This window comes from Mytilus trossulus, chromosome 10 (assembly GCF_036588685.1).
Source record: "Mytilus trossulus isolate FHL-02 chromosome 10, PNRI_Mtr1.1.1.hap1, whole genome shotgun sequence".
Taxonomy (NCBI): Eukaryota; Metazoa; Mollusca; class Bivalvia; order Mytilida; family Mytilidae; genus Mytilus; species Mytilus trossulus.
In genome coordinates this window covers 52,269,224-52,295,698 of record NC_086382.1, presented here as the reverse complement: position 1 = coordinate 52,295,698, position 26,475 = coordinate 52,269,224, and the positions used below count along the sequence as shown (strand labels likewise).

Here is a 26,475-nt window from a genome sequence, read left to right as displayed (position 1 = left end):
TTTGCTCTTTGGTAGGGTTTTTAGTTTTAGTTTTAAACATATTTATTTATATTGGATTGGAAAACAAGTTATTGGAACTTATATTAATCCCTTTCCTTTTTGCTGGTGCGAGTGCTGCCTTGTAGCGGCATTAGCCCGCACTTTTTCAAAATCAACAAGGGTGTCTTTTACGTGCAAGAGATATATCTCTCTCTTAACACGGGTTAGCCATTTATTATCCCCTTCCAACGGACTTTCATCGCTTCCTCAAGACCATACTCGAAAATGGTGCCAAGGGAGAGCCAGAAATTTAGTCCCTGAAATTATCATCCCGGAACGGGAATCGAACCAGGAACCTTTGAGTTAGTAGTCCATTGCACTAACCACTACACCACGGCTCTCTTTGGAAGGGCTTTTATCTCTTTGACACATTCAACATTTTTGTTCTCAATTTTATGAAATAAAGGTAATTCAATGATTGCATACGTTTTATATTATTTGTATATAATTTGATTCAACTTTTAGAATCAAAACAACAAACAAAAGGAAGTTACGAAGATATTGAAGAAGTGTTAAACAATATTCGAGTTCAACGGAAGGACACATCAACATACAGAAGATCCTTAATAAGTGTGAATGACAAGAGGCTATCATCAAAAGTAATAGGGATTGCTGGTGTTATTATTTTTACTATATTCATAGGAATAATTATTGTACCGGATCTAATGACGTTGTTTAAACACCTATGCTGTTCCAAACGTATCAGCATATGAAAGGCTCTCCGAAATGATATTAAACAATATTGACAAACAAAAACAGCCAATGCAACTTAGAACTGTGAAATGTATGCATTGTTTATGTGCTGATAGTTGGTTTGGTCCGAAAGTGTTGCTGTTATTGCCGACACATTTTACTGAACTAAAAAAAATCGTCTAAAATTACTCTAATAATTTCAGTGTATATAAAGTGCGAATCCAGATAGTTAATTTTTATTATCATATGCGAGTATGTTTTCAGTAAAATAAAAGTTCATGGGAAAACCGTATTTGTTTACGTTTCGAAAATACCAAAATAATTGATTTGAAGTTTAGTATCACCACATTTTCATTGTGATATGTCTTTTTAATGTACAAAAACAGCATTAAAGTTCAAATGAGTGTTATAAAAGCAACATAATATAGCATACCGATTATTGAAAGTGATCCATTTTAAATATAGATGCAATGAATAATCACTACTAGTGCAATCATTTCATATGTAGAATTTTCGAAGATGCGAGGAATTTTTATTGTAGATTTATGTGATAAATGGACTTGTAACAAATGAAAAAATTAATTGATGACTTTAGTATTTATGATGTTTTCAAATTAAAATACAAACTCCTCATCCATTCTTCATCAAATATATAGCTATTCAAACTTGTTACAAAAACGCTTCTCAAAATGTCATATTTATTCTTAAAATCACGTTTTTCCTTAATAATAACTATAAAATATGTTCGAATTGATATTAAAAGTTAAAAAAAAACAAGTTTCTGTGATATTTGTTTTAAACGAATATGCCCATATTTTATAGAAATCAATGATCAAGTTAACACAAAACATTTTCTTGTTACACCTAAATTATTATGCTTTTTGTTACACTTGATATATAATGAATATTTATCGTTTACATTATTTGTTTAGTGCAAACCAATTGAAGAAGGTTCTTAGAATTGTACACTTGAATACTTTAATACAGAAATAAGAAGATGTGTCATGATAACAAATAAGACAACTTTAGTCTAAATTCAACAAATAAAGATAGTCAGTAAGATATATTCGTTACATAGTGTGCTAGTGACCTAATATGATATATACAGGGTAAGTTAATTCCATATGGGGTTCGAGCTTCGATGCATACTTTATTTCGGGAAACAAACCACAGGTAGATGAGGAAAATATGAACGGACGTAAAAGCCTATGCATACTTTATACAAAAATGAAATAAACAATCAAGTCCATTACCAATTACAATGTAAATACTTTGAAAAACAAACCCATTTTGTTTGCCGAATAATTCTTTTTATATACATTCATTACTAGAAAATACCAGCTTATGGCATAAAAATATAACTTAAAAGCCTAAAAGAATTTGAGAAGAAATTGAGATTTTCACATTTTGTATAAGCGTTCTTTTTTTCTTTCTATTTTTCTTCTTTGTGCTTCTTGAAAGTTCATGTATTATTGTATATTAACAACCTTTTTTTATCTATAATTGTACTCTTTGTCATTTTATAACATAAAAACTTCATAAAACATCTATATTATCATCATTGTTGTTTTGTGGTACTATATTAAACTATTTTCAGGATCAATAGATCTATTTTTTCATGTGTACATATATTGATCAAACTTGGACTTATGATTTTTTCTTTAATTTATGATGCTACTGTTATTGTAGTTTCGAATTTCAAAATTTGAGATATAATTTCAACCCACATTTGAGACAAGTCTTAATGAAAGTACCGCTGATTATGATTATCATGATAGAACATAAATGATATTGTTGCTTCATTTGTAATATACAGGAGTCGAGCAAAGAAACAATTTAGCTTTCTAGATATTTGCCATTTGCGGTCAATCATAGGTTTAAAACGTATCTACTATATTTTACTTTGTTTGATATTTTTTGGCTTATTTTCGTTACGTGTTTATATCTATATGATATTAATGTGTCTTTAAGGGAACTGAAGCAAAAAAAAATAAAGAAAAGTCCATTTCCCTAGACTTTCACTCCTCCATTGAATGAGCCAGTATTTCAAATGCGCATTCACACGTAGCCAATCGTTATAACTTTGTTTAAAATCGTCGATCTTTGATAATTACATTACGTCTAACAAGTCATTCATTAGTGATATTTTTTGTGTAAATTGAAGGAATATTTATGCAACATGTATCAGGGTAAAGACAAATAATAAACTTCACTATAACAGATCAAAGTGCTTTGTAAACATGTTTGTGTCTGCCACATGTTATAATTCAGTGGTTGTCATTGTTTGCTGTGGATCATTTTTGTGTTTTCCTTTATCATTTTGTACAAAAACTAGGTCTGTTGATCTTTTGATTGTTTCACATTTTGTAATGCCTGATTTATGAAGGTTTTTAAAGTGGAGGCCCTATGAAGTCCGAATCTTTCATCTTGTAATAAATACCATAGTCATACGAAGATATACACTTAGACAAAAAATAGTTCCATTAATATTCAGACCTGAAGCTGTTGATCATTTTTGGTGTTTCAAATTACATCATGTATACAAATGTTCAAGACAAGGTTGATAAAGATAAAATTCACGATTTAAGGGCAGCTGCTTTTCGATGCATATAATATCTTAGAATTTCAGTCATACCAACTATTTTTCACAGCTTTGCCTCGAGCATTAGTTGGTATCTCAGGGACAAAACACTTGCTACTAGACATTTGCGGAAACTAGGTCTACACCTAGGATTACACCTTAGACTTACGATTACAGTTAAAAAACAAAGGGTCATCTCAAAATGAAACAAAAAACAAAAAACAAATAAAGATACATAGTTAAATGATTTTTTTTTATTATGTAAATAAGTCTTTACGGCGGCAAACGAAAACAGCGCATTTGGTCAAAACAGATGTTAATCACTGTATTGGATGTCTCTACGAAGTCCCCATAACTTCGTATTTTTTTAATTCTTCGATTGCGTGTTCAACCTTAACTCTATAGTGGGTTATCAGTCTATTTAACTTTCTACATTTTTTCTGCATATTCCGGGGGTTTCTAACAATTTGTTGTCTAGTATAAGCTGTCAGTACTAGATGTCTGTTAGGATAAATGTTGTCGCCCAGCAGAAATAGCTCATCCGGGAAAGGTAGTTGTTGTCCAATATTTCGCATCAACATATATTGCTGTGCATCGTTTTGATGTCCATAAAATCCACATTCGACATAACATATCCTGCCTTCGTTCAATATAACAGCTTGAGTATGAATGCAGTGATATTGTCTGTATCCCGAATAATATTGTTCCTGTGGTTCTGTTATCGGCCTATAAATTTCAGTTGAAGTTCCGTCAATAGCCCCTACTGCAAACGGAAGTTTTCCCCACCAACCTTATAAGTCTTGCCATTCATCCAAAGAAGGCCAATCAATGAGACGACTATATGTATCTTCAAAAATAGGTATACATGCATGAATTTCATCTATAATAATCGAAACACTAACGTCAAATATTACAGAAAGCATGTGATATGACGGATACGATCATAACCAGAGCATAAAAAGAAGTATTCTGTTTTCATACGAAGATGTAGTATCAGCGCTAATGAGACAACTCCCTATCCAAATAACAATTTATAAAAGTAAACTATTATAGGTCAATGTTCGGCCTTCAACATATGCATGCCTTTAGATTGGCATACTTTAACTACAGTTTAACACAACGACCAATATTACAGGGGCGGATCCAGCCATTTTAAAAAGGGGGGTTTATAACCCAGGACAAAAAAAGGGGGGGGGGGGGGGGCTGGTCTAACTACATGTCCCCATTCAAAGACATTGATCGTAAAAAAGTTTTAAAAAAGGGGGTGTTCCAACCACCGGACCCCCTCCCCCTTCTGGATCCGCGCCTGTATTTAATATGTTAATTATGGTTACATGTTTTTGCTTGAAAACTCAATTGTTCAACTTTTAAATTCATCATAAAAGAGATACATGTAGCATTTGTTTTGAACGACAGTTTGTATTTACACTTTGAGACGACCAAAGTTTAAATGTTACCTGTAAGTGTAATCGTAATCCTAATCGTAGGTGTATGCGAGTTTTCGCAAATGTCTACTACCCTCACACCCAGTCAGTAGGTGTACAATGCTTCACTCAACCAAGGCCGTTTAGATAAAGGTGATAATTGGAAGGACTTGATCGAATTAAGACTTTTTAAAGCCCTAGATTAAAAATGAATTAAGAGAAAAATAAATGACTAATTTTATTTTGAAAACAGATTTAAAAATATGACAAAAATATGACAAAAGCTGTTTACTCAAATATGTCACTAAGTAGAGAAGAAGTGGTCATTAATACTTTAGAAATAGAAAAAAATGGACAATATCAAATTCTTAGAAAGGATATAATATGTTAACTGGGCGACTTGCTGCAAAAACAATTACATGTAAAAATTAACTTACATTGTGTAAAAATTATTCAAAAGGTACAATATCAAAACAAATAGTAATAAGACAATTAATATAAAGATATATGCTATTTTTTTTCAACTAGTTTTCTTATTTCATTTTATTTTTGAATTCTTTTTGTCATAATCACAGTTATTATATTTTGACAAACGCATTCATGTATATGTTACCTGAATCACTTTACATGAAAGTTATATAATTTTAACACTTCAATGCAGTCAAGCTGTCCTTGTGTATTTATTAACCAACAAGGGGTATAATGATGGACAAAAAGGGCCATCATAGTGGACATAGTTATTATGGCCACCATGAATAAGATAATTTCACAGGTATTACTGTATCTCTGGATGTGTTTAAGGCAAACCAAAGACGATATTCACTCATATTTCTTTATTTATATTGAATGGGATGCATATCATAAAGATGTCAATACAGTAAATGTTTATTTTCTAAAATAAAAACATCACGGATATTCATCTCAAATTGTAGTAAATATGGAATAAATGTGGAATACCAATGTCAATTACAAAATAACACATGTAAGTTAATGATTTGGTAGAAGTGCAACTCTCATTAAACTTATAATCCTATGGTATGCTGTATGATTTATATTACTAATAAAGACAATATTGTTAGTTTTTTTTCACTTAAATTTACAAAGTGGCTGATTTTTTCTTAATGGCAGTCAGAGGATTTTTGATTTTGCGAATACCAATTAAAAAAACATATTCAATAGTAACATGTAGTATTGACATGACGTTCCTCTAGATCATACATTTTATTAACACTCTTAAATAAATAAAAAGAGTCTACTAAAATAATTTACTTGTCCGTTTAGAAGTTCATGCAACACCAATGGAATAAAATGTAAATGTTTTATTATTACACATAACAAGCAGAATCTTGTCAAACATATAATGTTGTCGATCAGGAACCGATCTTAATTCTCACTCCTAACCGGATACTGAGAAGTTAACCTTTAACACGAAATTTCATTGAAAAAATTTATTTAATACGCACAAGAAATCTATTTCAAACTGTAAATTGTTAAGTCAATAATTTCTTACAACCGTGTCGTATTTTTTTAATGCGTATAAGGATTTATTTTAAAAATTGACTGGACCTGAAAATAATTAGTAACGGGATTGCGTGGCATTATTTTCATGGTGCTGTTTTTTACTGATCCTTTAACTTATTAGGAAAGTGTACCATTTAAACACTGTAAATTATCTCAGCATATTGATTTTATAGATATAAATATCTAATTTGTTTCTGAAAGTGTACCATTTAAACACTGTAAATTATGTAAGCATATTAATTTTATAGGCATACATATCTAATTTGTTATCAATTACTTATAACCAAATTAGATATCATTGCTTTATGCACCTATGAATATTCACGTTCCTTTATTCTGTTCATACCTTTACTTTATCATTGCAAATACCAATCATGTGTCTGACCTTCAGAGAAGTCTTTTCATTAAATCTATTGGATGTTAGATAAGAACTGATTGATATCTCAGTTTAAGATATATAAATAATGTATTAGTTGTGACTGCGAGTGCTCTAAGAATTTTACTTTTTGTCTTTACTGTCTTTGTTTGTTGTTTTTGGGCTCTGTTTCGGTCAGATGACTGGCACTCTTGTCAGCTTAATCATATAGTTTGTTCTTATATTTTTCCTAGTACACAATTGTCCAAGGTCAGAACAAACATGTTTAAACCCTGCCACATTTTGCCATATGTATGTTGCTGTTAATAATATTTTAATCCATTTATTGTTATGAACATAAATTACGCTGCAGTTTCCTCGTAATAGTTGCTGTGCACTTGTCATTTCTGGTTTCACAGCTTATTATACGGTGTAGGGTTTGTTCAATGTTGTAGTCCATACGGTGCCTTTATTATTCTACGTCGCATTGGCAATCTTCATATACTTATATTGTAGATAGACATCTTTACTATTGTTAAAGAGCAGACGACTGTGGGTGTTGTTGTTTTCAGTGTATATTTACCTCATTTATTTTTATCTTGTCTTTCCAGTAACATATACGTGTAATTAGGATTCAGATTCCAGAGTTCATGACATGTGCTTCTATAATAAAATTATAACAGTCATCGTATGTTTTCAAGACGAACCGTTTAGGAGAAAGCTAAATATGCAAAACGTTATGGAGCTTTTATACCAAAGAACCTACGAATCTGAATAACTAAAACTTGATGAAATTGCCAACTTAATTCGTATCTAAAAATAAAAGAAGGTTTATATACTGACAATAACTGTGACATAGAAACCTGAAAAGTCCTTACTTATTTGTACTCAGAGACCAGAGACGGTAAATTCAACATTAGAATATTCAAATCAAAGCTTTCGTCATAATGTTGCATAGTCAGTTGTAGTCTTGAGTTCGAATTCAAATGTATATACTTTTGAATATTGTAATGTATAACCATTGTTATGGAATCACATGGAGGTATAAGACATGCTTCAGGACCATTATTTAAAGGTGATAAATATCATATATGTATAACTAGAAACTAACGATGAAAAAACGTTGTTAAATTTCTCTCAAGAACGTATCATGGCTTGGTTTAACCCTGCCAGATATGGCGATTATTAAATAAACTCTAGGGAAGCAATCGTGTTGTGACAATAATAAACTTCGAGTTTAACAGGTAGGGTCCGTATTTGTGTTCAAAATGTAAAAGTGCATAACAAAAATAATGAGTCATAAAAGACTTGCATAGAAAAATGTCAAACCAATCGTTAGTTTTTAAAGGATCATTCATCAAACGGTAGTTTACAATTAAAAATACATTATTTTTGAAAATATACAAGTTGCTTTGTACTGGCTTATAGATGGAATGTGCCGCTGGTATAGGACTGTATTTCGTGTCAGGTTTTATTATTGACCAAAATATTTGTCATGCCCTTACATAATTTATAATTATCATTATTTATTCAGTGCTTGTTCAAATTATAAAATAACCGAGTCAGTAATATTTACATATGATATAATAAGATATAAATAAATAATTGATCAAAATCAGCTATATTGAAATGGTTTCCAATTAATGCTTTTTGATTTCGTAATTATACTTGCCATCGTCAGTTTATTTTAAAACAATATGAAAGTTAAAGGTGCTATTTTAGGAATCCTAAGACAAACTTTTATCGTACATATTCTTACTTTATATCAATGTCTGAACGCTGGTAAGTGTTATTTCAAATATTTCTAGTTTTTTATTTGTTGAGGAATTTTGGGTCCTAAATGGTCTCAACCATGTAAATGTTTTGCTTTATAATCATTTTTAACTGGACGTCACTGATAAGTCTGATGTAGAAGACTAGCGCGTATGGCATATCAAATCATAAGCCTGGTACCTTTGATAGCTATTCATCCCATGATACGCTTTGATAACTGTCAGTAGATTACCTTTTTTTTTAAATCATATTCAACGAAGTGATCTCTTTATTGTTTAAATTTTGTTTATTATGTCCGAATTTGATATGTTTGATATTATGTGTAGATATGTATATGTATCCGGCTCATCGCATGTTCCCCAACGGAATTGTTCATTAGCTTGACAATATTATGTCCGCGGTGAAAGAGGGTCTTCAGAAAAAACTGTGACAAACTTTATTACGAATGGATAGTAACCATATTTGGATACTAAAAATGTATAAGAACTTCTGTATTATTTCAAATCCCGCTCTTTTTCAGAAATAAATTTTATCAGGAAATTTAGATATTTCAATTCTGTAAACCTCAAAACCCCCTGTGCAAATGCAAATTGTATCATAGAAATAATCAAGAATGCTTTTAAAAATATAAACAAAGATGGAAGCATTCGCTATAAAATTATTACTTCAGAATACCATATAGTATATAATGTCAATAGTGGACATGGAGGTAAATCATGCTACAAAGAGAAAAAAGTGATCAGTATTCTAGAATTTCTTATCGACACCATGTTTGTTAAATTTGAAGGTAGACTTTCGAAACAATTGTCGGTATTCCCATGGAAACAAACTGTGCACGTCTCATTACCGTCTTCCTTCTATGTTCTGATTGGTTTCCTTTAATATATCATCCATCATTAGACATTAAAAACAAACACGGTGTCCTCTATCGCCTTTTTTTTGGAATTATACCGCGAAGAAATATAAGCAGTCATCGCAGAACTATAATCTATAATAAATAAATTTTGTGTATTTACTGTCTTCTGATTGGTTAAAATTATTAGTTTTATTTTCAATGTTGTCAATTTTGATGGTGACACGCCCTCTCTGACGTTGTGTATTCATACGCCAACATGTGTGTACGTTGTTATTGTCAAGATAAATAATCTAAAAAGTTTTTTTAGCCTTATTATTGATAGAAATTTATTTATAATGAATGGCAATAATTTATTTTGATTTTATTGAACCATAAAACTAATTTTTGACTCTTCACATTTTACATAATCCGCTTCGCGGATTATTCAATGTGAAGAGTCAAAAATTAGTTTTATGGTTCAATAAATTCAAAATAAATAATAGCCATTCATTAAATAAACCAGATTTTTTTTAATTTGAAATCATGAATCCCGAACCTTAGTAGCAATAAACCAATTTAGCCTGGATATAAGATTTTTATACATTCCCCGACTCATTTGGTATGTAGAAGCTTGCAGGTACTTCTAAGGCTTTTTACAATGTCCCAACTGAACCAGGGTTGAAACATGATGGTCTTAAAGTGTTAGTTTTAGGTACTGACGTTTGTTAATCCTCTGAATTATTTTACGTGTTATAGTGTTTGTTTTATTTGTCTTTGTATATTATTACCCTTTACTGTTTAGTTCATGTTGGTAATATCCTGTTTGGCGTCGCTCGCAATTTCGTTATTGTGCTTTTGCCAATGTTTTCTTTTCTTGTCTTTCATTTATTTTTTTTGGCTTCTGTGCTTTGTCGAAATGCCAATTTGTGTGTTTGGGGTTGCATGTTTTTACATTTTCATAATTTTTTTTCTTTTCATACATTGTTGTCAATAAAATTGAATTTTATTCAACTTTCATTCAAGTGACAGGTCTAGCTAGCTATGAAAAAAAACAGGTTCATTCCATTATTTTCTACATAAGGAAATGATTGTACAAAGTCAGGAATATGAAAGGTGTGTCTATTCGTTTGATTGGGAGTACAGTGAAACCTGTTCAAACCGAACACCTACGGGACTTTGCGTTTTGTTCGGTTTTCACAGGTGTTCGGATTGTAGAGGTAAACGGAAGTCGACACCTTAATAATTTTGTCACTTCCCGACAAGGGATAATAGGTGACACAATAGGCGCCAAATTATTTTTGTGTTGATTTAGATGTAAATGTAAAAATATCAGTACATGATGGAGATATATGTATTGCTATTTTTTTATATATAAATCAAAGGCTACTCTATCAATCACACTCGTCGTTGTGAAACTGTATAAATCGTTTAATGATGTTCGACGTGGAGAAATTTAGCTTTTTAATGATTATTTTGTCATCCGTTAATTTACTGACCAACTCAGATTCACAGTCACTGTCAAATGACGATTCCGTAGTTGAAACGAGATCGCCATTTTCAATTATCTGTTCACACGAGTTCTCGGACTGAGTAATAATTCGCCACAAGATAGAAGTGAAACAGCAGGAGGGGTCCAGTTTATTCTCGGACTTTATCGTTGCTAAATAGCCAACGGATATCTACGAGAGCATCTGAAATATATATATATGGCCTCTAAAGGGAATCCAGCATCCCGTAATCATAATTCGAAAGTCATTGACCTTGCTGTGTTGTACGACTTCTTTATTCAGTGAAAGGCTTTAAAACATTTATTTAATTAAAAGTTTATCTGCAGAATGGCAGGTACGAATTTGTGTAGCGTGCATTTGATTGATCTATAGAAAGTTCCTTTCTTGTCCTTTTCTGCAAAGGGAGCAGCTGACTAGTTTAACGTTTCTTAACAACAACAAAAAACAAAAAAAAACATTTGATCAAATACTACACGGACACAAACATGCTAATTAGTTTGTAATAACAACTCACCAGTTAAATTAACCTCAAATGTCATCCTGTTTTTGTTTAATTAAGGCATGCACATAATTAAAAATACTTTTTTGTTTTCATTGATATCAATCGATTTTGACAGGTCTTTTTTAAATACAGAACGAGCCTTAAACATTTAAAAGGGCCTTAAAAAAGCCCTAAAAAAGCATTCGGAATTCGGTCTTGACAGGGTTCTGTTTTTCAGATTATTTTAACGTTAAACGATAGGAAAATTTCGTGGGACTTTGAAAATTGTTCGGTTTAAACTATAATTCGGTTTTATCAGGGTTCGGTTTACCCAGATTACACATTTATATTTTGAATTGTATATACAGTCCGTATAGTATGAACATGCACCACAAGCATGACGAATCAACTGAAATCTGTTAACACCTTATAAAGGGGCAGATGGTATGTCACTGCTGATAAATGTGAAATTATTAAATGGAAAGTTGAAATCGTCCGTTTGTCATAGATGTTAGTGTGAAGTCGTCAATATTGAAGAAGAGATCAAAATATGAAGCAGTTCTTCTAGCAAGCTGCTTTTTCTTTTTGGTTTTTAGAATGTGCTGGGGAATTTGTCTTTAAACGAGTACAAAAACATATTGGCCAGTAGACAGCACTTATAGTACACATTATGTGTCAGTATTAAGGAATTGATAAAGATATGAAGCAATGCTTCTAGTAATTTCAAGTTCACTAAGATATATACGTTGTAAGTTTGGCGGAAATATAAATTATTATGTGATGGATATCATCACTATAGCGGAAAGTAAAATGAAAGAATTTCGCAAGGTACTTTTTTGTTGTATTTTAGAGTTTCCGAATGAATTCTGCTTTAAATGTGTATAAAAGATATCGACATGTCGGGGTGCACAATTGGTAATCATTAGATTACCGCCTTTCTATCATTCCTCCAAACTCATCAAATAAATTGCCGGTCAAAATGTTCAGCATTTTGTCCATATCGCCTTCTGTATATTTTCTGGCAAAATCAGTGTGATTCTTCACAAAATATGAATTAGTATAACCCAAAGAAGAAATTAGTATCAATGAACCGGTCTCTACAAGAATTTAAAATGTGGTTACACTCAAAATCACATTTGATATTAAATTATATGTTTCGATAATATAGATATAAACAAGAGAAAAAACATTATCAAATGAGCATAAATTTAAAAAAAAAAAAAAAAAAATATTTTTTAATTTTTGATTATTTTTGTTTTCACAGAGGCAAATCTGATTTACAGACCAAGTTTTATAAGTTCTTGGTACGGAGCCAATGCTCAAAATGAGAATTTGTCACTTCTTGTCATTAATCATAATCTTGGAGAATATCCCGTCAAGGTTGATGTACAAGTTAAAATAAATCAAGGAGGAAAGGATTATATCTTCTCCGGATTGGGATCTTCACAAAGAGATGACGATCTTTCCGAAGACTATGGCGGAGTTATATACAAGTACAATGACCAACATATCGAATTATCATTTCCGTATTTAAAGAACAATGCTGATACTGGAGGCTTAGCATATACTGGTAACATAAATAATACTAAGATAAACCAAAAGTAAAATTTAACATTCATATATGATTTGATGGGTTTTTTTCCCCGTTAACAATACTAATTTTGCTGATTCAATTGATGAATGATAAAGAACTCGAAATTGAAGAAACATTAGACACGACTTCCTCTGACTCAGTTTAGACTTATACCTCGAATTTGACATAAGCGGTCAGCCCCAGTAACTGGATCTGTGACGTTTTCAATTTTGAGGTTACTACCTGAGCAGCCATGAACCAATGTCATCTTAATATGGGATATAACTTTCATAATCTTTCGGTAATTAAAAACTTGCAGCTCTACTAAGACTTTATTATACGTCACTAGTGTCTGAGTAGAAAGTTGGTGACTCATGGTTATGTCAAAGAACGTTGCGTTATTTTTCTAACAGATAAGTTCATAAGAAGATAATAAGACATTTTTGAAAAAAAATATTCAGTATCAACTTCAAAAATAATACTTTGTTTAATGACCTTGAAGTATAGAGTCAAGGTACAGTCGTGTTTTGTCGTCTTAATTATATTTCTTCTTTTTTGTTCGTGTATCTGTTTATCCTTTACAGTTGATACATTGTTTGCTTCTGGTGTCGATTGGTACTTATACGTCTCGTCACTATGTTGTCAATATTACATATGTTCAGTTGTGTGTCCTTGTTATGTTGTTTTTAAATATGCAATTGTGTGTTTATTTGTTGAAACAGCTTATTGTTTTTGTATTGATTAAGGTCAAGTAACAGTAAATGAACGCCGTCTACCAGATTTCGCGAAATATTGAGACGTTTTGTACGAATTACGTTCCTTTGAATATATTTTGCACTGTTGCAACCGGCGACTTTCCGACGGGACAATGGTTTTGTCGTTTTAATCTATTGTGTCTGGTTGCTTGGGGCACACATCGTTGTCAAATAATTGAATCATATGCCACTGTCATACAAGTGAAAGATTAAGCAAGCTATTCAACCAGGTGTAATCCACCCTTTCAAGTAAATTCATGTATTTATTACGCCAAGAATAAGACAGTTGGTTCATATTCTTTAGATGTGTTTGATCCTATGATTTTGCTATTTCAGAGATAATCCCGTTTTGAATTTCCAGTGACGTTCGTTATTTGTTGTTATTTATTTTGGCCCCCTTTTAGCTCATCCAGCCTAAAAGGTCAAGTGAGCTTTTCTTATAAGGGACAAATTTAAACAAACTTCGCCACAATCATCATTATGATATCTAGTTTTTAAAATTGTGTCGGATGACCCCGCATGCCAATAGAACATAGGTTAAAATTCAGTGTTTGGCTTATATTTTTGAAAACTAAGGTACAAGTTGAATGGTTGAATTATTTCATCTATCAATTGTAAACAAAAATATCCGGTGACCGACATATGGAGCCTCTAGTTGTGTATTGTCGTCGCTTTTTGTGAAAATCTTTTGATTTGTTCGTGATTTTTACGACTTTCTACATTAACATTTCAATACCTTTTGAACTTGTGCAAACTAAACATTCAGAAACTACCCTTTTTTGGTTATTTTTTTACTTAATAGATTAACCTTTTCATGTGTTTGTGCTCGAAATTTATCAAATATGTTTCACATCAGTGTGGCCTACACACCTTAAAGTCAGAGTAATTTCCAATATTAAACAAATCTTGTCAAATGTATCGATATTGAATTATTGGTTCCACAGACGATAATTTGCTGTTATTTTCCAGTATGCAGTTACCTTAACTACGAACCATCTCGTTAAAGCTTCTTTCGCCGAACTGCACTAGAACGATGGGGGCCAGTGATGAAATATGCAAGCGTGCTAATAGTGATAACAGATTCTTAAAGAACAAATTTGACACAGCAAAATTGTTTACATCTGTCAATGAATAGTTTAATTAATGAATAAGAACGCATAGACAATAGAAAACAAATGTCGATCTCTCAATTCACCTATGTGTCAGGATTTGTAAGTGCTGTTTTAATGTTTATCAATGTCCCGATAAACTTCAGAAACAAATTCGAAAGTTAATTGGCTTCAGATCAACACCCCTGAAAAAACTATCAAATGTCTATGAGGCATTATAGTTGTGTTATAATCAAATACACCATGTGTACTTTTCTAAGTATCAAGTATAAAGCTTTCATATCTTTTTTTACTATTCTTTAATAATTTTCATTTTTTTCTTTGGCAGGATCAGATAACCTATATATTGGACCAACAAATCTTTTAGGTCCTTACAAAGATGGATATGTGAGGACAAGAGTCTGGCTAGCTTCTGATATGCCACATATTGTTCTGAATACATCAGTTTATATGAGCGGTATGTTGTCGATAATTCACTTTTGAAATGTTCAGTTTAATAAATACCCTTAACTAGAACTTTTTTTTTTCAACAACATAATTGGCTTGTTACAATATCCTTCAGTATTCCATGCCCCTCCTGGTTTTCCTTAATACATTCCACTAATCACTCAACGAAGTAACTTCATGCTCAAGAGATCCCTGTATTAAGCAAAAACATTTGTTATAAGACTATTAAAATTAGATCCCTCTGTAGTACGTTTCATAGAAATTGGACCTGTATTAAAAGTCCACCTGTCTTAAGAGACCAAGTTTTTGCTCTCCCTTTTGTAGTCAGGTAAACAGTAAACAGGTTTCACTGAAGTTGTTAAATTCATATTACATCAAATATATATTAAATAATATAACTGATAATGATTATTCATATGTTTTCTAATATTTGCTCAAACATTACGTTTAACAGTCATATATACACTTCTATTTATCTATTTAATAACAATTGAGAAAATATTTACATTTTTTGTCTTGTGATAAGATATGTAATTGGCCTTGTCATTTGAAAAACCAACAAATGTTAAAAAACAGTTGAAGTAAAATATTCGTTGACAGAAGTTTTAAATCTAAATACCAAATGTCTTAATTTTATCTTCAAAGTTATTCGACACTTCTTTAAAACTTCATTTATTTTATTCAATATTTTACCTACGGACAGAGTATAAAGAAGTGATCATAAGCTTCTTTTTTGGGTACAAAAAATACATAAATTATTGTTTCCAATTATCCACCTGAATAGTAGTTTCTTTATATGTAGATTATTTTGTAGTTATATCCATCTAAGCATTTTAAATTATTTTCTTTAAAATATCTGAAGAAAAATTTAAATAAATTGTTTTGATATAATACTTCATCTATATCAAGTGTGAGCAGTCTAATAGCTGGTTCAATTGTTTTATTTATCAGAGGCTTATAAAAAAGATTGTTTGATAGTGATAATATTTGTATAGGTAAACCTCTACATATAAGTTGGTTTCTTTTTATAATAACAGTACTTTTTACAGAATTTTTAAAAGAGTTTAAAATTGCTACCCAGTCTTTCTGTATTGATTTATTTACCAAATTAATTTCAGCTATCCAGTTTGATTTATATTTACTTTTTCATCTATGATATCTTTTAAACAAATAAGATCGATTTTAATAAGATTCTTGTTTTTAACTATAGTTTAATTTTCAAATTTTCAAATTTATGTTGTTCCATAATATTTGTTTTCTTATCAAAGAGAGACGAAAGATAACAGAGGTATAACTATTAATGTTTCAGGTTGGTTTTTTTTGTTAGACCTGCACCAGTTAATTTTCAACATGAAAGGATTTTTTTTATTTTTTTTTAATATATGTTTCAAAGGCTTTCGTTTGGGTTATTCCCACTGTTTGTTTGAAACAATAACTAGTTTGAACAAAATTATAAAAAAAAAACGTGATGAGGTATAATTTAGCAACCGCCTTCGCAAACAGTTACTAGTCTTTTCACCCATATAGCTTTTAAAGCAGTGAAATAACTTCTTATATCTTTCATATGGACCAATGATTGAATTTCGTTTAATTTATCTAGTTCATTATACCAATAATAGGTAGGAAGCTTAAACCATATAAAGACCAAATTGAGGGAATCAACTAGTGTAATGGACCAGTTAATTTCTTCTTGGCATTTTCTTTGGGCTTTGTAGAGAGAAATGTGAAAAACTAAATTGGGAAAACCCTGTTATCTGTCTTATTAGTTGATCAGAATTTGACATTGGTAAATCACTTTTTCATCTCAATCTTATTCAATATGCTATTAACGTTTATCCATCCCAACAAGCATCAGTATTGGTAAACCACAGATTTTCCCGAACGTCAATTTTCCTTTTTACAAAAATTGGTTGAAAGGGATTATCAAAATTTACAGACCGAGGACAAACAATGACATGGCAAAACCCATAATGAACAAAAACACATTCTATGAACCACTCCTAAATAGAAAATTGAAGACAGAGCAACACGAAACCATTCAAAATGATAATTTGATAACATATTATATGTAAATTTTGTTATAGAGACCACTAACTACAAAGAGATTACCCATGAATTAGGATATTATCCAGATCTTGTAACTGTACAGACCCTATTGTCGAATGGGTATATGTCGGACGGAGTCGGTAAGTTTAAGCTCATAATTACAACCATCGTAATGTACACTGACGAAAACAAGAATGTGTCCATAGTACACAGATGCCGCACTCGCACTATAATTTTGTATGTTCAGTGAACTATGAAATTGGGGTCAAAAATCTAATTTGGCATCTACATAAGACAGATCATATCATAGGGAACATGTATTTCAAGTTTATTGGACTTCAACTTCTTAAAAAAACTACCTTGACCAAAAACTTGAATCAGAAGGGGGACAGACGGACATATGAACGGACGGACGAACGGACGAACAGACCAGAAAACATAATGCCTTTCTACTAACATGGGTAGGGTATAAAAACCAAATTAAAAAAAGAACAACTACTTCGTCAATTTCTAAGGATATTTTTCATATTGTTTAGAGTACATACAATATAAGTTTCTTTCATCTTGCACAGTAGAATTGCATTGTCCTATTCCGTTAACAGATATTGCCCAGTCTATACTTACAGATTTTTTTTTATAGTTCTTTAATAAATCAAAACGGCTAAAATAGATAAAAGATATCCTATTTCAGAAGGATAAGTTACCGGATAACCACTAGTTTAAAACAAATACATTTTAAAGATTTATAGTTTATCGTTGATCATCTCAACGAGATTGATTTTTTCGTTGAGCCGGATACGGCGAAAGCGAGAAAAGCAATCTAGTTGAGATGACCAAAGTTAATCTGTGTATCGCTATTTTACCTATGACGACGATGTCAATTGCATGTCAATTTCCCTAGCAACGCCGCGTGCTTCCATAGTTTCTAGCGATAATTTTCCATCTCAAGCAAGTAGCATGATAAGAAAAATTATCACAAAAAATAATCAAAGGAAAAATGCACAGAATAGCGATAAATATGATTAATTTTATAAATAACTCTTGTGTCGCGTTTGAAGAACGTGTATCCCACCAAAAATTGTATATCTTTAGGAAACCATATATGCTCAACAAACTAAGGATTTTCAAAACTAGAAATACAACTTAAACTTAATTTAAAATGTATGGTCCTCAATACTCTTCAATTTGATACTGAATATGGCCTTATTAATTGTTTTCATTCGACTGTCACTTCTATCAATGTAGTCCGTTTTTTAATTTACCTTTTATTTGATAATCAGTTTAAACAATTATCCACTTGATATTACAATCAACAAACATGCACTTTAACATATCATATAATTTATATAATACCTACACAAAAGATGTGCATTCACCACAAAAACCATAAAAATCATGACACAATTGTTGTGGTTTTTTTTATCTAAAGTTTATTATATTTATTGTAATATTTCATTTTCAATGTATTCAAATTTTCTCAAAGTAAATTGTTTTCAAATACTTTCCCCCACTTAATTTAAAATGTTGAAGATGCGTCTCAATAACATTCGAATATATTTGAGGGTTTACGTTGGATTGTATGCTAATAAGAAAATAAATGTGTTAAGCATCTTTATATGTATCCGTAGAACGTTTGAAAACAAGAGTACTCACCGACACCACAACTTTCCCTTATGGTATATGTGTGATGTTTTAAAGCAATTAACAGGATTTTTGAACAAATGTCGATGTAGCTCATGAAATTAAGATAGGATTCAACGCCTTCCAAAATTAACCAACAATCGTGAAAACAATCATATGTTATGGTCAAAGATGATCAATCTTTCTCGTATCCGTTCTACAGTTTTATCTTTGTTCTATCAGAATATATTTATTTTTCAGGAGCCGTGTTTATGGCATCCACACCTTCCGAGCATAACAGTTTATCGGGAGTACTTTATGGCTATGATGAAAGTAAAATTCGATTGTGGGTTCCTTCTGACTTTTTTAACACAAGAAAGAGTAAGATAACGATTAAAATGTCAAAAAGAAGAAACATAAATTGATAGTTGTAAGACAACAATTGAATGCCAAAAGGGGGATTGCCTTTCCTTGTCTAGGTTTCAAAGAAGTCACATTTCCACTCATTTTGGTGATTTTAAACTTTTGTTACCATTTGTGTTAAATATGTTAAAATTAAAGTTCACAGTTTATAGAAACCAATTATTCCGAAAATTAAAAGATACAAAAGATTATCCTATTTATAATTAAATATGAGCGATAATATGTACTCTAAAATTGTCGTATAAACTAATAAAAGATATTAGTCTCATAATTTTGCACCACATAGTGATGAATCAATGGTAATGGTTCTATCTAATCTGAGAGGGCTTACATAGGCTATGCCTGTTGCCCAATCCAATTCAATTTATTTGAATAAAGTAACTAAATCTAATCTGTATGTAATTTTGATAATTTCGATAGATAATTTTTTTTATAAATCTACACAATATTCATTTTTTTCCCAATTGAAATATCACACCAAATCGTACAGACAGCCACCAGACAAAAACAACTCGGTGAATACAAAAGCAGATTAATATATGCAATAAATAAATAGTTGGTGAGACCTGTTTCATTCATAACCAACGTGCCTGGCTAATTAAGTCCCAAATTCCTTGATCATACTATTTTATAATTCTACAAATGTGTGGACAAAAGCTACAAATCAGTTTACCACTTATTTGAGTTAACTTACCTTTATAGTCGGGATGAGTACCAGTTTAACTCATGTAAATTGCATTGTTTTGTTTCAAATAGATGGTGGAGTATTTTTAGCGGATGATGGATACAAACTCGGAAAGTTCAAGTCTGGTGATGTTAAAATCCTAGCATGGAATATTCAGTGTTCACAGCAGGTTTATTACAAAGCCTTTGAAGTAGGAGATACAATTGAACATGACGATGAGATCAACTTTCCATGTATATATGATTGGACATATTTCCTGGTGTCGGTGCAGGTATTCTTGCAAATGTGGCTTCAGTCTATTAATCAAAAGGGGTGTTGAGAATAAATCAATCAGACAAACATCAGTCCCCCCTTTCTTTCGCATTGCTTTCAAATCATTTCCCGAAAAAGACTTAGTCTTGAAATTTGTAAACTGTTTAATTTGTCAAATTTCTTTTTAAAACATGTACTAAGACAGTAAAAGTTAATTGAGAATACGTTCATCATGTTGGAAATTAATTTGATTTCTTCACCTTTTAAAAAATTGTAGTTTTCATATTTTTTCTTTTTAATATTTCATTCTTGTATGCAAATCAATGAGACAAATATTCACAAGGAACTAGGGTGCAAAATATAAATAAACACTAATAGGCCATCAGCAATAAGCAAGACCAATCATTTAAGATGCTTTTTTAATAAACATTCCTGATTTAAGCTGAACAGAATAAATCTAAATGTTAAGCGTTTTCCGTATTCATGGTAAGAGACTCGAAACTAATACATGACAGCATTTATCATCTAAAACAAGGAATGTTTATTTTTTTATTTGAAATTATATGGCTTTCAATATATGACCACGCATTTGAACATATAACAGTAGTGTGCTAAACTTCAAACAAAGCAGCATGTCGCTTCTACAACAATGATGTTTTGGCGATTATTAAATTAACGTGTGTATATTTTATGCATTTAGACAAATTGATATTACATTGAAATGGTCTGCGATGCACGTAATAAGTAAAAGCAATTTAAGAAAGCACGTAAACGATACTGTTTAGTTATAAAATTTGCAAAACTGTAGTTTTGTATGAATATTTCTACAAAAACAAAAAATGTTGTTGATTGATTAAAAGCATGCAACTTTACACGTTTCCTGTGTTATGTATTACATAAATGTATGTTGTTGGTTTTTTTTCATTTAAAAAAATACACAAGTACATATTAACCACAGGTTATTCCAATAATTCGGCACCTCGTAACTTCTTTTTGTTTAAACTATTGAACTTAATTGAGACTGTATCATAATAATTGAAAGGATAACTTTTATTATATTATAGCAAATGGCATTCTAATAATTTTGAAAAAAATGTATTGTACTTTTTTTTCAGATTCCTGTCTTTAATTAGTTATCAAAGGTACCAGGATTATAATTTAATATGCCAAACGCGCGTTTCGTCTAAATAAGACTCATCAGTGACGCTCAGATCAAAACAGTTAAGACACATAGTCATGTGGTATTGTTTTGGTTTGAATAAGAAATAGAAACTAAGAGCATATTAGTATTTGAATTATTATTGAAACCCTACTTAGATTGTATGACGATTTTATTTTCAGTTAATTTTTATTCACCCTTATCTAAATCCATACAATGAGATGCAGTTGGTTCGAATTCGAATATATTATCAATTCTTCCTTTAACTAGTATAAAGTACCCGATGAAAGTAGTCCCAATGGCGGGATGGTTTTCAATGCTGCCGGTACAACTCAAGCAAATGAACTTTCCAATTATGGAGGAGTGATCTATGCTTACACTGAAAATGAGGTTTTGTTATGGCGTCCCACTAACGGCCCTGTAGTTTATATCGGTGACAGATGGGGGAGTGGAAATTCAAACCAAATCGCTTATACAGCTCGTGTCATCATACGGGTATACCATCTCCGTGAAGCAGGTATTTACGATTTATATAATTGAGAATTTAACTAAATATACGGTACCAAAATACATATTTCAAACGGAAACATAAAATAACTATGTCAAAGATATGTATATTCATGAATTAGGTACAAAATCAAATTTCTTCATTATTAAATCATATTATACCCACTTGCATCAAATAACTTATATAGATATTGAAAGATGTGGTGTGAGTGCGAATAAGACAACACTCCATCCAAATAACAATTTATAAAAGTAAACCATTATAGGTCAATGAACGGCTTTGAACTTATATGTGTTCATAATTTTTATGCCTATTTTGTTGAATAGAAAAGAATCAAAACACTGAAATAATCAGTGTCTGGATGTCGTCTTACTCTTTCATACTTAATGCATTTACATAATGATCAGTCTAATTATTTCATTTTATTTTTAATTCTATGCTTTCATTGGGATACCATATTTTCATAAAAATTTTGTTTCGTCTGATTTATTCTTTTTTTTATCATTATTTTCATGTCAACTTTTTCTTCATTTCATCGGTAGGGATAGATATTCTTATGCCAATTTCGATGTCATTTATATTAAAAGAATATCTCATCCAATCCCAAGAATATCAACTGATTGGTCCCTACACAGGTTAACATTGTCTTATTCGGTGTCGTCGATATTCATTTTAGTTTATTTAGAAATGTGCTCGTTATATTTCAGACATTAAGAAAATATTCCTAATTTGAATTATGTTAAATCGATAAATTCTGCATAGATCTGAATCAAAACTCTAGGAAAGCTCATTTCGAATTACCTTTAAAAAGTTTGTTTCGTTGTTTTAAGAAAAATTTAGCGACATCATAATTTATTATATGGATTGTTCATCAACCAAGTCAGTTAGCGCTACATGTCAAATCTTAACTGATTTGAATTAACCAACGAAAAGCCATATCTCAGCTGTGTTGCAGTTGAAAATATGAATAAAAGAGAATTTTCAAAAATCGATTAAATGAAGTAAATATATTTTTGTGCGTCTGAGTTATTTATCTTTTAACTAGATTTGTGAATCATTATGTTCAGAAAAAGCGTAAACGACAACTATTGTGTGATAGGTAGCTAAATACCTTGTAAGGAATTAAAGTAATAAAGTCATAAATACTGAGTGCAAATGAAAACGCAACACTTGAAAATTTTTTAAATTATATAAAAAAAACTAAAACGATTACCTATATCGGTTAGAAAATGAATCGTTAGACTTCTTTCGGCAACTTTACGCTTGAATGATTTTAGAAAAAAGTTACGTGATCGGTTACAAAAAAGGGGGATGAGTCGAGTGCACCGCTATTTAACGCACGAGTGATTTTCTCATTGTGTGTTTTGGAAAGCCTCGCTTAAGAAGTGAACTTTCCCATCCTTTTAAGTTAGCCACAGCAATAAACTAAGCCGTAGATGCCAACACTTTTAGACAACCAGCGACATAAAGTTTGGGGCATGGTGCAAGGAGGCATTTCAAGTCATGAAATGGCACGCAGAATGCATTATTCAGCATCAACAATTACCAGACATATCCAAAGATTCAACCAAACTGGATATTTGAATGATAGACCACGTCCCGGAAGACGTCTTCCAAACAGGACCGATACATTCGTCTTCAGCATCTACGATCGGTTCCGTACGGCTGTCCAAACAGCACAAGAGACTGTCGTCGTCCATGTGGAGACAAATTGGAGCAAACACGGTAAGACACCGTTTGCTCAGCAGTGGATTGAGGGCACGGAGGCCTTGCCGTCGTAACAGCAGTACGACACCCAAATCGCTTAAGATACAGCGTCAGAGATGGTCACACAGGCAATGACTAACTGTCTTATGGATGGACGAATCAAGATTCCATCTTCGCCGAAGTGATGGACGAACTCGTGTGTGGAGACGAAGAGGATAACGCTATACAGATTCATGTATCCAAGAAACAGATCGTTGGGGTGGTGGTAGTGCCATGGTATGAGGAGGAATATCTTTCAACCATAAAACTCCTCTCATCACTTTCAATGGCAATTTAAACGCTCAACGCTACATTGGTGAAGTTTTACGGCCGACAGTTATACCGTTTATGGCTGGACATCAAGATGTTAATCTTTTTCAGCAAGATAACGCTCGTGCACATTCCACATAACTCACAACTGCGTTTATCAACAACAACCATGTTCAGACATTACAATTGCTAGCCTTTTCGCCGGATTTGAGTCCAATTGAACACTTATGGGATTGAATTGGACAAGCCGTTAAACGACGACAGCCACCACCAGTTACACTGCGCCAACTCGAAATTGCATTGCGAGAAGAATGGACAAACATTCCACAACACCGTATCCGACGTCTGGTCAGGTCAATGCCACGTCAGTGTAGAGCTTGCCTTACAGAACGCGGTGGACACATTCGTTATTGAGACTGTGAGTTAGTGAATTGTAGCGTTGTGTTGAATAAATGTATTGCATTCGAATCGTTGTAATTGAACATTTTTGTTTGAATTTTATCTTAAGAAAAATCCTTTATAATTACCATACACAAAACATTATTTTTTTATACAAATGTTATTTCTAAAAAAAATAGTGTTGCGTTTTCATTGGCACTCAGTATATATTGTGTTTGAGGTTTGTCTTTAAAAGTGGTAAATTACAAAATAGTATATTTATATCGACTAACTATATCAAAATATTAAATGCGATCTTTCTTAATGTGTTGAAGAATGTCCGTACCCAGAAACAATCGGTAATGCAACTTTTAACGTTACTGGTGTGATGTACGGAGATCAAACTGTATATACGTGTATATCCGGGCACTCCCATGTTGGCGGAGATATATCGAGGATTTGTGAACGCAACCGACAATGGAGTGGAATTGTTCCAGCATGTATAGGCAAGTCCGTATATTCTTTTCGGTAGACAAATATTTAAAAATTATGTCGGTGTTTTACTGTTTACAAAATTTTTGATTTTTTTGAATTACTAAGGCTTTTCTACCTCAGGCATAGATTACCTTAGCTGTATTTAACAAAACTTTTAGGAATTTTGGTTTTAAATGCACTTCAACTTCGTACTTTATTTGGCATTTTTAACTTCTTTGGATTCGAGCGTCACTGATGAGTCTTTTGTAGACGAAACACGCTTCTGGCGTATATATTAAATTTAGTCCTGGTATCTATGATGAGTTTATTTACTGCGTAATGACATTACCCAAACCAATTTACGGCACCACATGCCCATTTCGACAATAGTTGTCCCTTCAGTGCTAGCCATGCGCAAGGCCAAAATATTTGAAAAATCCCCAATAAATTATACGAATGGCATAGATATGTAATGTTAATGTTAAATATTTGTTAAACGATAATATTTAATTGTGAATGTAACATTCATATATATCATATATTTAGTAGTAAATAGAAAAGTTTTGAATATTTACTAAATATACTGCTGTCTAATCCGTATCGCTCAACTTTGATGTGAACCCTTTATCACACCCTTATATCGCATGTATACCGATTACCACACCCCTACTCGGATTGCTTATTTCAAATAAAGTCTATATTTACATTTATACAAACTTTTCATCAGTAAAACATTTTCCTAAATGTGTCCAGAATGAAACGATCATTATGACTTGACGTCATTTATTGAATGACGTCATTGTTAGGCATATGACGTCACAAGAAATGCATCGGCAGTAAGAGGGTTAAGTTTTAAATTTTGATACTTCAAAAGAGCACTTTTAACTCACTCTCTTGATTGGTACAGTATAATTGTTATTAAATCGTTGGTTTATTGTTACTATTTTGTTTTATTTATGTTATTATTCAGAATGAACATACCTATAAAAGACGAGCCTTAAATTTCTCATAGATACCCGGATTAATTGCCATTTTGTATTTGCGCCAAACCCGCGTTTTGTCTACGTAAGACTCATCAGTGACTCGCGAATAAAAAAAATAATTAAAAAATGCCAAATAAAGTACGAAGTTGAAGAGCATAAGGGACCAATACTTCCTAAAAAAAATGTGAAAATACAACTGAGGTAATCTATTCCTGAAACAGAAAAGCATTAGTAATTCAAATATTCAAAGTTTTGAAAACAGTTAATTTATAATTATAACCATATCAATGATAATGCATTACCATAATGCTATTATAATTAAGCTTCAAACATAATTTATATTTACCAAAATATCTTTAGTAGTAATTGAAATATGATAAAAAAAAATCATTTAAAACATCTTTTTTTTTACTAGACAGTATTTGGTCTTTTTTTCATTTTTGTCATTTTAAACGTCAATTAAACTCAAAATACATATGTATGCTAAGAAAGACAAGATATCAAGCAAGAAGATAAATCAAGGTGATTATAATCATTAATGAGAACGTTTCTTGGAATGTGTATATTAGTACCTTTTTCATGATAACTTTTATGTGTGGTGTTTCATTCTAGTTTTCTCCATATATGGATTCTACATTCATACATATTTTATTACAACACAATGTATTTGTTTTATACTAAAAGAACTTAGTTTTAATGTGCGTATTACTGTTTGTTCATTCTTACTAAATTGGCTAGTGGTATAAGGGAGGGTTGAGACCACACAAAACATGTTTAACCCTGTTGCATTTTAGCGCGTTTAAAATCAGGACCATCTGGCCTTTGTTAGACTTGTAT

General features: G+C 31.6%; 1 protein-coding gene across 1 annotated transcript; it reads left to right on the top strand.

Annotated features, from left to right (window-relative positions):
• The first annotated feature begins 11,056 nt into the window (after positions 1-11,056).
• Positions 11,057-21,819, top strand: LOC134687995 (uncharacterized). Its single transcript, XM_063548461.1, has 7 exons — positions 11,057-11,063; positions 12,475-12,780; positions 14,976-15,104; positions 17,179-17,280; positions 19,022-19,141; positions 19,940-20,139; positions 21,550-21,819. The coding sequence occupies exons 1-7, from the start codon at positions 11,057-11,059 to the stop codon at positions 21,817-21,819; spliced, it is 1,134 nt and encodes a 377-aa protein (XP_063404531.1).
• The last annotated feature ends 4,656 nt before the right edge of the window (positions 21,820-26,475 follow it).

Coding starts and splice junctions, on each gene's coding strand:
- LOC134687995 (XM_063548461.1), top strand. Junction 17,281..19,021: donor GTATATGTCGGACGGAGTCG/GTAAGTTTAAGC, acceptor TTTATTTTTCAG/GAGCCGTGTTTATGGCATCC. Junction 20,140..21,549: donor ATTTCCTGGTGTCGGTGCAG/GTATTCTTGCAA, acceptor TCCTTTAACTAG/TATAAAGTACCCGATGAAAG.